Source organism: Orbicella franksi, chromosome 4, assembly GCF_964199315.1.
Source record: "Orbicella franksi chromosome 4, jaOrbFran1.1, whole genome shotgun sequence".
Taxonomy (NCBI): Eukaryota; Metazoa; Cnidaria; class Anthozoa; order Scleractinia; family Merulinidae; genus Orbicella; species Orbicella franksi.
Window position 1 is genome coordinate 28,437,050 of NC_138148.1, and position 15,251 is coordinate 28,452,300.

At 40.0% G+C, this 15,251-nt stretch overlaps 1 protein-coding gene across 3 annotated transcripts in view; it reads right to left on the reverse strand.

Moving 5' to 3' along the window:
* Nucleotides 1–1,609: 1,609 nt before the first annotated feature.
* LOC145485156 (sterol carrier protein 2-like) overlaps nt 1,610–15,251 on the reverse strand; it is a 13,806-nt gene continuing 164 nt past the window's right edge. The window contains exons 1-13 of one of the 3 annotated variants that reach the window (XR_014049151.1): nt 15,098–15,251; nt 13,806–13,843; nt 12,842–12,946; nt 12,166–12,183; nt 11,477–11,599; nt 8,839–8,987; nt 8,136–8,396; nt 6,736–6,924; nt 5,272–5,359; nt 4,480–4,545; nt 3,856–3,986; nt 3,402–3,454; nt 2,602–2,636 (exon numbers count right to left, since the gene is read on the reverse strand). The exon at nt 15,098–15,251 is cut by the window's right edge and continues 164 nt beyond it. Coding sequence is in view for 2 of the 3 variants with exons in the window: in XM_081463850.1 (XP_081319976.1) it covers nt 2,493–2,636; nt 3,402–3,454; nt 4,480–4,545; nt 5,272–5,359; nt 6,736–6,924; nt 8,136–8,396; nt 8,839–8,987; nt 11,477–11,599; nt 12,166–12,183; nt 12,842–12,946; nt 13,806–13,843; nt 15,098–15,156 (1,293 nt within the window). In the remaining variant the exon portion in view is untranslated. Of the gene's footprint in view, nt 2,637–3,401; nt 3,455–3,855; nt 3,987–4,479; nt 4,546–5,271; nt 5,360–6,735; nt 6,925–8,135; nt 8,397–8,838; nt 8,988–11,476; nt 11,600–12,165; nt 12,184–12,841; nt 12,947–13,805; nt 13,844–15,097 lie in introns of all 3 variants that reach the window. The other 2 variants (XM_081463851.1, XM_081463850.1) reach the window with 2 other exon arrangements.

The window sequence follows — 15,251 nt, forward strand, 5'->3', positions numbered from 1 at the left end:
ATGGGGCTCCGTTATAATATCCGCGCGTATTATACGTTACTGTAGGAAATTGTCATTAGTGATAAAGTAGAGGATAATACATTGGCGCGCGTAGATATGGAATATCTCTTCGAGTGTTCAACTTTACAAAGTTGAGCAAGAGAAGAAATATTCCATATCTACAAGCAACCACGTATTATTTTGTTAATCAAAACTATAACAAAATTCTCGAACGTGATTGGCTATCAGCAGCCCGATTTGAGCATTAATTGGACAGTGCACGCGTCATGCTTGTAATTGGACAGTACGCGTCATTTTGCGCGCGCTGTTGCGGTGCACTTTGTTGAGTAAACTGCTGTGATTTTCAGCATTTATAAAGACGCTTAATCGTTCAGCGATCAATCGATGGTTTGTTCGTTTCTCGAATTTTGTCTGTTAATTGGTAACAGGACATCGTGTCGTCTAATTCAGTCTGTAATCATACTCGTGGTTAACAAATCGGACTCCCGCTTCGCGGTCGTCCGATTTTGTTAATAGGGACTTTAAGCAAAGACAACGCGGACGGCGACGGGAACGCCACAAGATCAGGGAAAAGCCAAAAGGTCCACTGCGCATGACTGGCGGGAAACAAGTTGACGTTCTGCGTTCGGGCCCGACGTAAGTGAAGCTCATTTCGCGTTGTCTGAAAACGTGAGTTTTTGCTTTCGTTTCCTCTGCTGTGTCAACGCTAAATAACCCGTGTTACTAATTTCGAGGAACTTTAATGCTTGTTTTCTCTTGCCATGTGAGATATTTCATTTTAAAGAAACGTCGAGAAATCTGAAGCGAACTCAAGCCAGTCGGCGAACATGTGAGTACCGTGAAATATCTTTTTGAACGCTAATGTAAATAAAGACAACTTACACGAATTTCAATCGAAATTTTTCCTTTCGAGAAGTACTCAAATGTCAAATGGCTCATCATGGTGAAATTCTAACACACTTAAAAGGGTAGACACCATTAAAACTTGCTTAGCTGTTTCGATTTTCAGTCGTAAGATCAGTGGTTTACTTAGATCTTTATCAGTCGGCACACTGATTTGTCGCGCCAGTCTGATTAAACATCTGCTGATAATAAGTTCGTTTACTTCATCGTACAACTCAGCGAGAAGGGGCAAGTTGCGTTTGTGGAAGCGAAATTCGGACCGGCACTCGTCGTCTTCAAACTATCGAAGTTAAAATCAGGAAAGGAATCATAAGGTTGGTCGAGATCATTCGACCGGTTTAAATCGTACAAGAGTAGAAGTTCGTGATCGTTTAACACACCTTCATCGTGGATTATCAAGAGTTGATTGCGAACTTCTTTCAATGAAGTGATCCTAGTTCATCCTGATAAACAGAGGACGAATATCGATAATGTCAATAAGCTTGACAGTGCGGAAACCGCGGTTTCCCGATCCGACGGTGCTGCTTAATGTTTGTCAATTCTCGACACAACGGCGTTCTCTCCCCAGCCCTCTCACAGGTTTCGGCGTTCCCGTCGCCGTCCGCGTCTCCGCTGCTTAAAGTCCCTAATCACTCGTGTGATTACAGACAGAATTGGACTCCACTCAGTCCTATTACCATTATTTATTGTAAACATACTGAACATTTCCGAAGAATTTCCATAAATTTCCGAAAATTTGCGAAGATTTCTGAAGTTTTTGCGAAGATTTCCGAAGATAACCGAAGATTGCCGAAGACAAAAAAGAAAATACAGTGACTAACACCATCAATGCCACATACACGCGCAGCACACGGTGGGAAGGTTGGATGTAATACCGTCGAATATACGACGGCTTTCCTGTATTCTGATTGGCTGTATTTTCTATGACATGGTATAAATGAAGGTATAGGAAATTAATGCGACTTAAATTAGGGCAAATTGAAGAGAAAATATTTCTCAATACACTCTTTTTTGTATGTAAGAATATTGAGGCTAGCAGAATAGAAATTATTTGAGCCTGGAAAGCCTTAGAAACAATGACAGAAAGATGTAAATAACTTACAAGCGGCTCTGAAATGAAAGGAAATCTTCGTGTCCCGAGCTAGCCTGCGTAGCTGGCGGTTAAGTTGGGGTAGAGTGCGCGAGCAAACGGCGATGCTGCGGGGAGCCTGGTGGGAGAAACGATTTCCGGCCCCCATAGGGCACTCCCCGCTTCGCCACTCGTTTTCGCGGATCACCGGACACTCAATACACATATCTCATTAGACGTTTTGGTGTGTAGTATCGCTGTATATTTTCACGAGTCGTGCCGTGTTTTGATGAGCCCGTAGGGTGAGTCAAAATACAAACAACGAGAAAACATTTTACTTACAGCATAAGCCTTCAGAGCAGCTTTTGCATCAGTTTATATCACAAATAATTCATGTCTTTTTGTTTTATTTAAATAACCTTGATATCGTTCAGCTTTCATTTTGCAACAGTCATTCCTCAATAAATTGTCTTCCCCAGCTATGTTTACGCCGCTGTGCTGTCTATGGCGAGACACCTTGTTACAACTTGGCATGAGGCTGTGTCTTGACTTCTGGTTTATATTTCCTGTACATGGTCACTACAGCTGCTCCACCGATTCCATAGTTATGTTGCAAAGCTACCAATGCCCCGTCCACCTGCCGCTTGCCAGCTTCGCCTCTCAGCTAACAGTGAAGGACAAAATCGAACAAAAACTCTCTTTACAATAAAATGAATACAAGTATTCATTAAAAGGCCTCTAAGGCTACAGAGGTTGTAGATTTTCTTCCTCCTTCTAAGATCTTCAAACTAGAAGCATGAAGTACGCAGGGTTTTCCTTCAAGCCTTACCCAAGTTTTCGCGCGGTCAATTTCCCCGTCCGTGTTTTGAATGTAGGACAACCCTCTTTCGCCCTGCTCGGAGGAAACACGAAGCTTATAAAGCTTAAGACTGAGCCTGGGAGTTTAAGAGCGTTCTTCCTTGATAGGCAGTCAAGCATTTCAAGACGGTTATGGGACTATGAATTGCTTGTAGCGTAAAGAAGTTGAATTAACTAGGGATATCAAGAATAATATGACGGATGACAGGTACAACTACAATTTGACACACAGTTCATAGTGAGACCAATATTTGTGCTGGCCGTAAAATCGACTAGCATCGGGCTTTTGCAACATACGTACAAACGGGTTAAAAGGTGAAAATGGTACGGTGAGTTAAACATTCTTGGGAAATTGTAACCCAGTACAGAAATCACTCAGGAATATCTTAGTAGGACATTTCTGGAACACTAGAATTTATGTCAGTGTGGAATTAATTTCAGGCTTTTTAGTTATGTCCTTGCTTTTAAGAACGGAGCTACTGTACCATGCGCGAAAATATTCAGTGTTGGAATAGGTTTTTAGGAACTCCTCTTACAGGGAGAATGAAGAAGGTGAAAACATGATAATCACCTGCCAATTAAGCTCTGCACACTGCGCCAGACCTGTAGCACCGATCGGATGACCTGCAAGAAATAAGGGAACATGTGCCTCGGGATAACGCAGAGGCAGCGTGGCCGAGTGGTTAAGGCGTCGGATTTTAAATCCGGAGGTCGCGGGTTCAAGTTCCGCACCAACCACAAGGCTGGAGACCCCAGTTCAACTCCTCGGTCATGCTGGTAAATAGCCAACTGGTCTTCCTTCCGCCAGTTGGGATTTTTAAGCCTATTATGTTTAGTTGATATATTCGTTTCTCTCAGTTTAAGTGGCATGCATGTGAACTAGCTAGGGGTAGCTAAGCACATTGACCACTACAAACAACAACATTTGAACATTTTTGCGGTTATTGTCACCTTTGACTTTTGAAAACCAATTTCAAGAACTGAAACTACATGCATCAGTTAACAGCAAGCAAGCAAGCACTTACTGAATGTTTTGGTGTCCCAGACGGCAACTGGAAGCCGAGTGTTCACTTCTTTGTACGCTCCATTTCCACTACTCACTCGAGTCCGCTCTACCTTCCTGCCTGAGGAGCGGCTTGTAATCGAGCCTAATTATCTGAATTATCGAGTTTTCATAAAAAAAAAATACTTTATTTGAAAATGCTTGGCCGAGAGATTTCAACTCACTGGCGAGAAAACCAAAAGTGCGCTAAGCAAAGAAAGTTTAATTTCTGGTTGTCGACTAGCTTCTCTCCTTAATTAACCTGACGTTTTCGCGGAGGTTCTGCGAATTTGAACTGTAGGAACTGGAAACTATCCAGAGGCCTGGCTGCTTAGGGACTTTGCACTGAAAAACGTGGTTTTTGACATTGAACATTGGACAGTTTTCTTTCACTTTTCGAAGTGGAAGTGTAAATTTAAGGTTTAAAACCTAACGTGACCGCATCCTCGGCGACCACCGTGGCCAATGCCGTCTTCAAGCTCAAACGATAAGATAGCTGTTAGAGCTAGAGGACTTACTGTTCTCTCATGCTCTGCTAAATTTTCGGGTCGAATGCATCTAAACTTTGACGATACGAAACGTTTTGCGGTGAGTTGATTTAACGTACCTTTGGACTCTAAACCTCCTGAAGGATTCACCACCCACCTGCCTCCAATACGACAGACTTCACCACCTACAACAAAACAAAGAAAAACAAATACCGTAAATCCTCGAATTAGTGCCCGGGGCGCTTATTTCAAATTTAGGAGAAGAAGGGGGCGCTAATTTAGTTTTTCCCAAATCGTGCTCTGACATGATCATTTTTTTGATACATCATCTGTGCGTAAACACCAACATAAACTGCTTATTGACACAAAAACCTGATCCTAAAGTTTAAATCGCGGCACCGTTAGTTCTTAACGTGTTCACTAAAGGTGTTCACAAACTGAAACAATGTACAGATCTAATACTACATGACGAAAACTATACATCCTTTGTTGTCTTATTACTCGTCCACAAAATGGGGGGAGGGGAGAGGGGCGCTTATTCAAGAGGAGGGGGGCGCGCTAATTCGAGGATTTACAGTAAGCCCTTTCACATAAATTTATAAGCAGTCCTACTGACACTTAATCCGCCAACTAGCCAGAGGCCTAGGCAGAAGTGTAGCAGCTCTGGTAAGCTTGTAATTCTCTTCATTGTTAGCAGCTGTTATTGTTTTAGGGCTAGGGGCATTGTTTCTGTTGTTTGTTCTGTTGTCCTCTCAAAGGGTAGCAAGCAATTCATGTGAGACCTCGCGAGGCCTGGTACATCACCCATGCTAGGGTTTTGTAAGCTACAGTATTTCACTATCATAAGTTACATTACTAGTGAGTAATATTTGTATTGTAAGTACCGTGTTTCACTAGTGATCATATCTTACCATTTGTGTTGGTGATCCACTCAGCCGAGTCAATTAACTCCCCACCCCTCCCCTGCGGACACAGTCCCATGGCTTCATACATGAATAACTGAAATGAATCAAAATGACTTTTTAACGATAACTGTCAAAATTCTCGAACGCTCATTGGCTAATCGTTATCGTCAATAAGAGTAAAGACACATAGATAACGCCATCACTAGCGGACCTCAGTTGGAAAAAAATTACCAGACTTTTTACGTGTTTGTAATGTTATCAGGTCCCGATAACAGCGACAAATTGAATCTACACGGGAGTTCTTTGAAAGGGAAGTAAATCCACATCGTTAAGATGATTTTAATTCAGAATACATTAAATGTAAGGTGAGAAACACGAATTAGTCACAATTTGACTCCTGGATCCACAGATTCTTTGACAACTAACACACAGCAAGAGATTATCTCTTCCACCCAGTTTATAAACAATTATTGGATGAGGGTTTTGTGATATCCAGAATAATCACGGTCGAGGTAAGTGTTATCAGCCGAAGACTGAGGCTGATAACACTAACCGAGACCTTGATTATTTCGGATGTCCCAAAAACCGAATTTAATAATTGTTTTATTATACATTGTTTAAAAAAAAAAATATCGACACACGCATATCGCACCAAGAACAGTCAGTTTATTTTCGACAAGCCAATTGTTCTTACTTCGCTGTCCGTGAACTTGACATTGCCCTTGGAAATCATGCATCGCGCACGTAACCTACAGATTATTCACTAATCTGCTGGCAGATTAGTGAATAATCTTTAGGCTGCGCTGTTTCCCAGAATTATCTGTAGGCTTTTAGCCAATGAGAAGACAGATGGTGACTACAATGTATAATAATCACCAATAAGAGGAGAGACGCATAAAATATTGGCGTCAATTTGTTAAATATGTGCGAACTAGACGTGTGCTCCCGCAGTGGGTCTTTTGAGGCTAAACACCCTAGAGGTACTCAACACGCTTTTTTAACCCTAAAAGGTTCGACGAGCACCCCCGTCCTTTTTATATGTAAGTCCCCCCCCCCCCCCCCCAGCCCGGGGGAGATCTGCTCCTCGAAGCTCACGGCAGAAGTGTTAGCCAAAGTGTTTTGAACTAAATGTAACTAATGGTACTGACTTTCAAATAAATTGAAATTGCTGCGTTCTCTGTGCTGCGTTCTCTGTGTATGTTTGATCTCCAACATCAGGTGGCGTTATGCTGCTTTCGCTACTTAAAACAGTAACCTCCGTGCTGACCTCAAACGCGTGTTGTTCACTCTTTAAAAACCAGTGTGGGTTAAGGTTTTCTCAATGACTTTAGATCTGAAAAATGCTCTGGAAAACAATCAAGTAACCGACCAAAGCTGAAATTATGCGAAACTTGATTTAAATGCTTCTGATCGGCAATCTACAAGCTAGTACATTCAAATCTGAACCAAACCAAACAAGTTCAAACTGACCTCATTGCAAGAGAAGCAGTCGTGGACTTCAAGAACGTTAACATCATAAGGAGTGAGCCCTGATGATCTGTAGCAGTCAGCGGCAGCTTTACGAGCCATCGCCACACCTGCCAGGTCCAGAAAACTGTGTTCAAACGAAGATGGGAGGTCTGTGACCATCTGCTGAGCAACGATCTCAACAGCTTTGTTCTGAAGACAAAGAAAGCTAAAGTTTAAGGTTCAAGGTCTGCATAGGAGGCTGGAGATACACATCAGTCTGGAGTTTATCCCGGTTGCTATAACATGAAGCGACTGGGAGTATTTCTACCCCCCCCCCCCTCCCCCTGGATGGGATGCTAGTCCATAACAGGGTTACCCCCAGCATTAAATTCACTGGTATCCATTTATGAGGGTCGTACAGGGGGGTCTCTCGCACGGTTCACGAACGGAAAAAATGGAGGTTCACGGATCACGGATATAAAAGATTTCGTTTTCCCGAATCACGAAAATAAGCAAGGAAGATATTCTTGTTCTTACACTAGAAAAAGTGTTTGAAGACAGCAAAATCGTGAAAGGCTAAGTCAAGGCTCCATACCTAAGTCACTCTCGGTAGACGACTCTAACGATTCGGAAGACTCGCGTCTCAAAATCACGTAGAATAGAGAGGTGAAATCACGAATATCGGTTAATAATTCAAGTTCTTCACGGGTCACGGAAAACCTTTAGGTCACGGATCACGAAGAGTAATTTCCTAAATTCACGTTTCACGGAAAATAAAATCAGCTAATCACGCATCACCAGAATACCCCTGTACGACCCTCATTTATACACCTGGGTGAAGAGAGGCAATGTGAGAGTAAAATGTCTTGCCCAAGAACACAACACAATGTCGCCGGCCAGGCCTTGAACCCAGACCGCTCAATCTGGAGTCGAGTGCACAGTTTAGCCAAGCTTTAAATTTACATCAGCTTGTATTAAGAAAATTATCATTAGATCATTTCAAAAAACACCCTTCACACATCTCAATCTTATAGGATTACCTAAATTTGTGCCTGGCTTCAAAATGTCTGCTGTTAGTTCTTTGTTCTGTTATATTTGTACATATATTGATTTTTTTAAAATATCACAGGTGACCAAAACGCACATGTCCTATGAGAGTTTGTTCGGAACTCAATAGTGCATGTAGTTTGTGTGAATCTGAAAATGAATGGTCCAAAATTGCTCAAACAGACTGTCTGCACAACCAAAAACCTCTACGCCTCCTTTATTGCCCTTTTATCTCCCCCCAAGCAACCTTCCCTCCGCCCCCTGCAAAAAAATAGCACCCATTCCTACCTCAACAAAGTTTTGCAGGAAACTTATTTCTAGTTGATATTCCTTAAAAAAACAACAACAACAACACTCTATCACTGACAACAAACCTGCATTTGGTAAGACTTCATAAATTCTTTTGAACACACAACAGCAGCAGCCGAGCCATCTGCCGTGGGAGCAGACATGGCAAAAGTGATGGGTTTGCAGATCATTTTTGAGTGAGTGATGCCTTTGAAGGGAATCTCCTTTCTCAGACACGCATTCGGGTTATGAACACTGTGCTTGTGATTTTTGTACGAGATCTTAGCACACTGTTCAAACGTACTTCCATACTTCTTGCTGTGCTCCTGTGCTGCATAAGCAAACAGCTGAAAGTGAATGGCACAATGAGAAATTAAATATGCCTTAAATAATTTATCTGTACCAAACTCCCTCTCTCTAACAAGCCCCTCAATATACCTTCTATATATTATATGTAGCTTCATGGCCCAATTAAAGCTCTTAACCAGAAATTGAACAGCAGGTCATGATAGATCGATAGACATTTTCCACTGAACTGTCACATCCATGGCTGCCCTTGAAACATTTCCTCAACCCACCCTTAGCTAGAAAATGTTTCACTAATTAAACTTCTTAGGAATTACTGCACACATTTTTCTCCTGAAAGTAAGCAGTGACAGTATAAAGGAAATTTGTCCTTGAAAAATCCCAAGAGGGTGACCTTTCATATACATTCAGAAACCCAAAAAATATGCGTATTAAATATCTAACCCTTGACAATAAATAATAATTATTTTAACATTCTCTCACCTTAACAACATCAGAGGTCATAGTGTTTAACTGTGGGTTGATAAGACCCGGTGCAGCGCCGATAGCTACCATGTGATCCATGTGCCGTTTAACAGGAGATTCTCGGTCATGGTACTTTTCAGACAGACCTCGTTCCATCTTCTCAAACCCTACGTAAAACATAAACACCTTTCTTTTTGGATCCATTTTAAGATTTTGCTCCACATCTTTTAAAAAAAGGCAGAGAGGAACAAGAAGATGATACTGCATCATAAATAGTATAAAAGGACTTAAATCTGCATGCAGGAGTAGTCTGTTGAATCCCCTTTTTGTTAAATTCCCTAATTTCTCATCCCCATTGTTGACATCATTGGCATCTTCAGTTAAATGTATCATTCAGGGATGTCATTAAGTTTTGAGTCAACTGTAGCCTTAATCTTCACACCTGTAACAAACTTGTTACCCTTTAAGTGATTCATATCAACAATAGTCCAGTTCACCCATAACATCAAGGGTCCATTAAACATACTCAGCCATGGCAGGTGTTACGGGTTACGGCCCTTATTGACAGCCCTGTCATCACTATGAACATCACAATCACTGCCGTCACCATTGTCAATGTCACCATCCTTATCATCACCATCCTTAGCATGGGCGTCACTGAGTAGTAGCTTTATAAGCAAAGTCAATCAAATTTCCAGATTCAGGCCTTCTGATAGGGTGCGATGAAACATTGCAAATTATGCGAAATTTGCAGGGCAGATTATGCGATTAGAAAGGCCAATTGTGCAATAAATAATGTAAATTATGTGATTTTTTTCTGAGCAATTTTAAGCTTGTTTTGTAAGGTTTCAGGATAAGAAAAACACTTTTTTGCAGCCCTAAAGACATTTTGAACACAAAGGAACAGTAATTATGCATCTCGATTGACATTATTTGGGATAAATAAAAAAATGAGGTCTTCTGCACTATCGGTGCACCACGTTAAAAGTTGAAAGGACACAGCTAACATGCCAAATGAATGATCAATAATTATTGATATTCTTGCATGCTATGATTAGCTTCTTATGCTTTGTTTTTATGTGCAGTATTATATTTCTGAATACAACAAACCAACGTTTTTAAATTTATTTTGCAAGGATCATCAATAAAACCACCATTGAATTTTCAGTTTTTGAACACTTCATCCTGCTTCACAATAATATTATTCAATCCATAATTAAGCAGGCAGATCATAAACTTATATAAAACCCCACAGTACATGTAGGTTAATTTATAACATATGCCAGTCTGTCAAACTCACATCTGATCTCATAATAGTATTGTATAACAAGACTAGCTTGAACATAACAAAACAGTCTTTCTCCCTGTAGACAGTAGTTGATAATCAAAGGGGAGTCACAACTAAAATTTTTCGGTCAAATCCAGGGGAAATTGGAGTTAACCGACTCGAGTTAGCAGGGTTCTACTGTACAAGTTGACTGCGGGAAATTTTGTCACGAACAAAATTTTCTTCAACATGTTTCAAAAATCTCACTGGTTAAAGTTTGCAAGGTGACGAAAACATACCACGACCAAATGTCTACACAGATGAATGTAGCCAGTAAAATAAGCCATTTGGTTAAAAATGTCGAACCATTTCCAGCTTAACAATTAACAAACCATATTGTGCATTATTATTGTGCATATATCAGCCATTCAGATTGGCTAATCTGAACAAAGGACGTGTTTGTGTTTCACCAATAGGCAACTCTTTAAGAATAAGACTCATACCAGGCCCCCAACATGCAAAATAACACCTTGCAGCTTTGATTGTTTACAAAATCGAAGGTGACAAAGGTTTTTTAGGCTTTTTCCAAGATAAATCATCTTTAAAATGGCGTATTTATGCAGGAATTCCGAAAAAACTTGTTGATTTATGTTTTATTTTATGAATTTTGTGCGTTCTTTTGTGAATTATGCGATTTTTTGTGAATTGTGCGATCGGATGCAATTTAAGGTCAATTGTGCGAAATCGCACCATCGCGTTATATCAGAAGGCCTGCAGATTACAGCAGACTGCAGCTAGTTTCAACCTCGATTTACATTTTCTGATAATTTTTGGTATTGGAGAAAGCCAATAATTTTATTAATAATTATTGTCAGTTGTTTATGGCTATAATAATATACATGAAAAAAATTACTCGATTCTGATTGGCTGAGAGCAATGCAGTTCAAGTGTAACACCAGTCTGAGAGCAAAACGTGTAACACCAGTGCAAATTATGCATTGTAATTCTAGATTATGATTGGCTGAAAGACAATAGGAAATTTTCTAAGCCAATGATGTCACGTAAAATGATGACGAAAATTTTGTGCAGAAACTTTGAAAGAAGTGTTCTCTAATGAGAAAAAATGGCTTCAAGAAAGATTTTTTGCCACTGCTTCCACACAAATTTTTTCATGTTTATATTAATAATAAGTAATCATATGGTTTTTCTCATTCAATTTGGAATTAATTTGCACTTGTGAGTTTTTTGAAAGGCTGAAATTGCACTTGCTGAAGCAGCTCGTGCAATTCAGCTCTTTGAAAAACTCACTTATGCAAATTAATTCCAAACTCGAAACCATAAGATTAACTACATGTATACTTAGTGTTTGTTGTTATTATTATTACCCACCTAATGCTAGAACACACCTATACTGTCCACTAAGAACCAGCAATCTGGCAAGCATGAGGGCAGATGACGCAGACGAGCAATTGTTGTTTGTATTGAACACAGGTACCCCAGTAAGACCAAGCTCTGAAGTGAAAAAATTACAGTGACAAGATTCCTATGAGTATGTCATCTAACTTACAAAAACTTACAAGACTCTCTGAACATCTTGAAAGACCTCCATCCATGTTAAATCAGATTTAAATACAGTCTTGCATTGGTGGTAAGTCTGTACATCAAATTCTGAAAGCTTATCCAAGGCCTCTCCCTCACTCTCTCTCTCTCTCTCTCTCTCTCTCTCTCTCTCTCTCTCTCTCTCTCTCTCTCTCTCTCTCTCTCTCTCTCTCTCTCTCTCTCTCTCTCTCTCTCTCTCTCTCTGTCTATCAACTCATCCCACCCCACCCCACCCCACCCCACCCTGCACTTAGCAGCGTGTGACTACAAACTTCTCTCTCTGCTGGTAAAAAATCATTTATATCCAATAATAAAGCCTCCACTAAGTAAAAGACCTTCTCCTTCAACTATTTCTTATTAAGTGAAACATACCAATACCTTTTTAAGAACATCTTACTTCAAATGGAAATAGACAATTGAGATTAAAAGCTCCAAGTACATGTAACTGGGTGCAGAATTTTTTTAAGTGTCGTACTTACCATAGACCGCCCTTTGACCTGTAAAACAATACATGTTGTAAACATTAAGACATCCCAAGGAACTTGCTGGTAACAACCCACAAGCTACATGTCCATGCACAAAGATTGAACAATGTGTACTTAGAGTAAGTCTCTGTTAATAATATTAAGTAAATCTCTACAGTCATGTATTTCATAATAAAATTATTAAATGTGAACTTCCTTGTAAAGATCTGATAAATAAGAGATATCAACAGTCTAAGTATCAAAACAAATGTTTGTGAGACTTGACAATCTAGAGCAAAAAGAAATTTAGTAACTTAAGAATAAAAAAGAAACAAAAACAACCATTCAGAGGACTCTGAGAAGTACTAGGGTTGCACAAACTTCATACTGTCAGAGAAATCTGTTTATAATTCAGACTATGTTTTGTATTGGGGTTAAAACTTTTAATTACAATTTTCTTGAGAAGAGAAATTAGAACTGAACAAGTAACGAGATATGTGACAGACAGACAGACAGACAAACGGACAGACAACCTTTATTTAAGCACCATTAAAATTAAAGCTCAGTAGCTTGTGGAGTCATGCAAAAAAATAACAAATACATGTATGTCTCAATGTCTGTACATCGTGACCAATAAGAATATACAGTGTAGATTAGTAAGCAAAACTGCATGTGCGAGTCATCAACTTACCTGAAGTTGGTTCTCCATAGCAGTAACTTGCGACAACAGCTTCCACATCCTGATAAGAAATTCCTGCATCATTCAGAGCAGCTGTCCCTGCCTCTCGAGCCATATCTGTGAGCAAAATCAATTTGGAATACATTGATAGCCTGATCTACAAGTCCCACTGAAGCATCTTCAAGCAACGGCCACAGATTGGACATGACGAATAAAATGTAACAGAAAATTATGCCTGAAAAGTATGCAAGTGTGTGCAATTGGTAAACCAGATGGTTCCTGCATGCTGTGTACTTTGACTCACCAAAAGTTGGCAGGTGTGTGATTTTTTAAACTATATGCGAAGGATACATAAATGGCTGGACTGCATGCATTTGGTGTTTGTGTTATAATTGTAATTATAGCTAGTCATGTACTGTAAGTGTTACAGTCGAACCTCAATTATCCGGACTCGTGTGGACTAGAAGAAATAGTCTGGATAATCGAAGGTCCGGATAATCGAAAATACAAATATTAATGAAGAACAAAACTGTTTAAATAAAGCAACATTTAATCATGAAACAACACTTTTACAAATCGTTTGGAAAACAATATGGTCTACCGTACAGCTTAAACCACTCAACTCTGAGCCAACAAGAACTCATTCGAGTGTTCCTCATTAGTTACAATGTGTGCGAGCATTGCTTTTGCTCTTTAAAAGCAAAACAAACTCGCTTTTGACTGCACTTTTCAATGCTATAGTTTTAAAAAGAATATTGCTATGGATTTTGATCATGACTAATAAATATTCACGACAAAATTGGGACCAGGAAAAAAGTCTGGATAATCAAGAAATCCAGATAATCAAGGTACGGATAATCAAGGGTCAACTGTATATGGAAATTTCATTTTACTATTTTATGTCTCCAGATTGCTTTTATTATTATTAAGTAAAGATATAATTTGTATAAGCCTATCAAATGAATACTATACACACCTGGATAGTCCCATTTCTTGGTGAGAGGCTTTTCAAACCTTAGAAAAATTATCATTAGATAATATAATTAATAATAAAAGCAATAATCATCTTCTTACAGTACCATGATTATTATAACTAAGGGGCCATAATGTAAAGTAAAGTCTGCGTACACGTGTACGAACCAAGCGGCCCACCAGGGTGGAGCTTATCCCGATTTCTGTGGCATGAAGCAACTAGGAGCATTTCTGCTCCCCTCTAGATGGGATGCTGTGGGAGGCGCGGTGGCCTCATGGTTAGTGCGCTCGTCTCTGGATCTAGCTGTCCGGGTTTGAGCCCTGGCCGGGGACATTTTGTTGTGTTCTTGGGCAAGACACTTTACTCTCACAGTGCCTCTCTCCACCCAGTTGTATAAATGGGTACCGGCGAACTTAATGCTGGGGGTAACCCTGCGATGGACTAGTATCCCATCCAGGGGGTAGTAGAAATACTCCTAGTCGCTTCATGCTACTCCGGCCTGATGGGCCAATTGGCTCGTATGCAGACTTTACCTACCTAGATGGGATGCTAGTCTATCGCGGGTCAACCCTGGCATTAAGTTCGCCAGTACCCATTCATACACCTGGGTGGAGAGAGGCACTGTGAGAGAAAAGTGTCTTACCTAAGATCACAACACAAGGGCTTGAACCCAGACTGCTCGATCCGAAGACGAGCATGCTAACCATGAGGCCACCATGCCTCCCAATGGCCATAATGGCCTTGATGTCCATGTATACTCCCATTTTGATTTGTTTTGTGTTTTTTTGTTCGTTTGTTTGTTTGTTTGTTTGTTTGTTTTGTTGATCCCTAGTAAAGAATTTTGATATTGAAATTTGAGAAAAGTCTGATGACTGCAATTTCTCCCTTGCCAATGTTGTTACTCTACATTGGTTGGTTCAAGAAAACATCCAGAACCAACCACAAGGGGAATCTTCATCTACGCCAGCCCCGCCCCTCCTATGCAAACATTGAACGGGGCATTGGGGTCAGACAGTACACAAGATCTGCATAATTTATAAAATACATGTTCATGTAAGACGACATAAACTTGAAAATTGATATGTTGAGCAAACCTGTGTTAATCGTCTCTAATTTTGCCCATTCATGACACCTTTAATTCTCGACTGCTCATTCGCAGGAAAGGTCAAATCACCTTAGACCGGGTGAGCAAGCCCCTTTAAGCTAAGTATAAGTATGTGTGATCCTCTACCTGGAATTTTCTTCATCGATCTTGCATTTTTTTTAAATAGTTTTTGTTTACACCCATTACTTACTTTGTCATCCCGACACCGACAATGAACACTTGTTCAGAGGTCTTCCTTATGTCCGCCATCTTGAATTCGTATTAGTATAACTAAATGTATGACGAAAAATCTTCACCTAAAAATATTATCAGAAAGCTGGGATTGCAGCACCATAGTTTTTGTA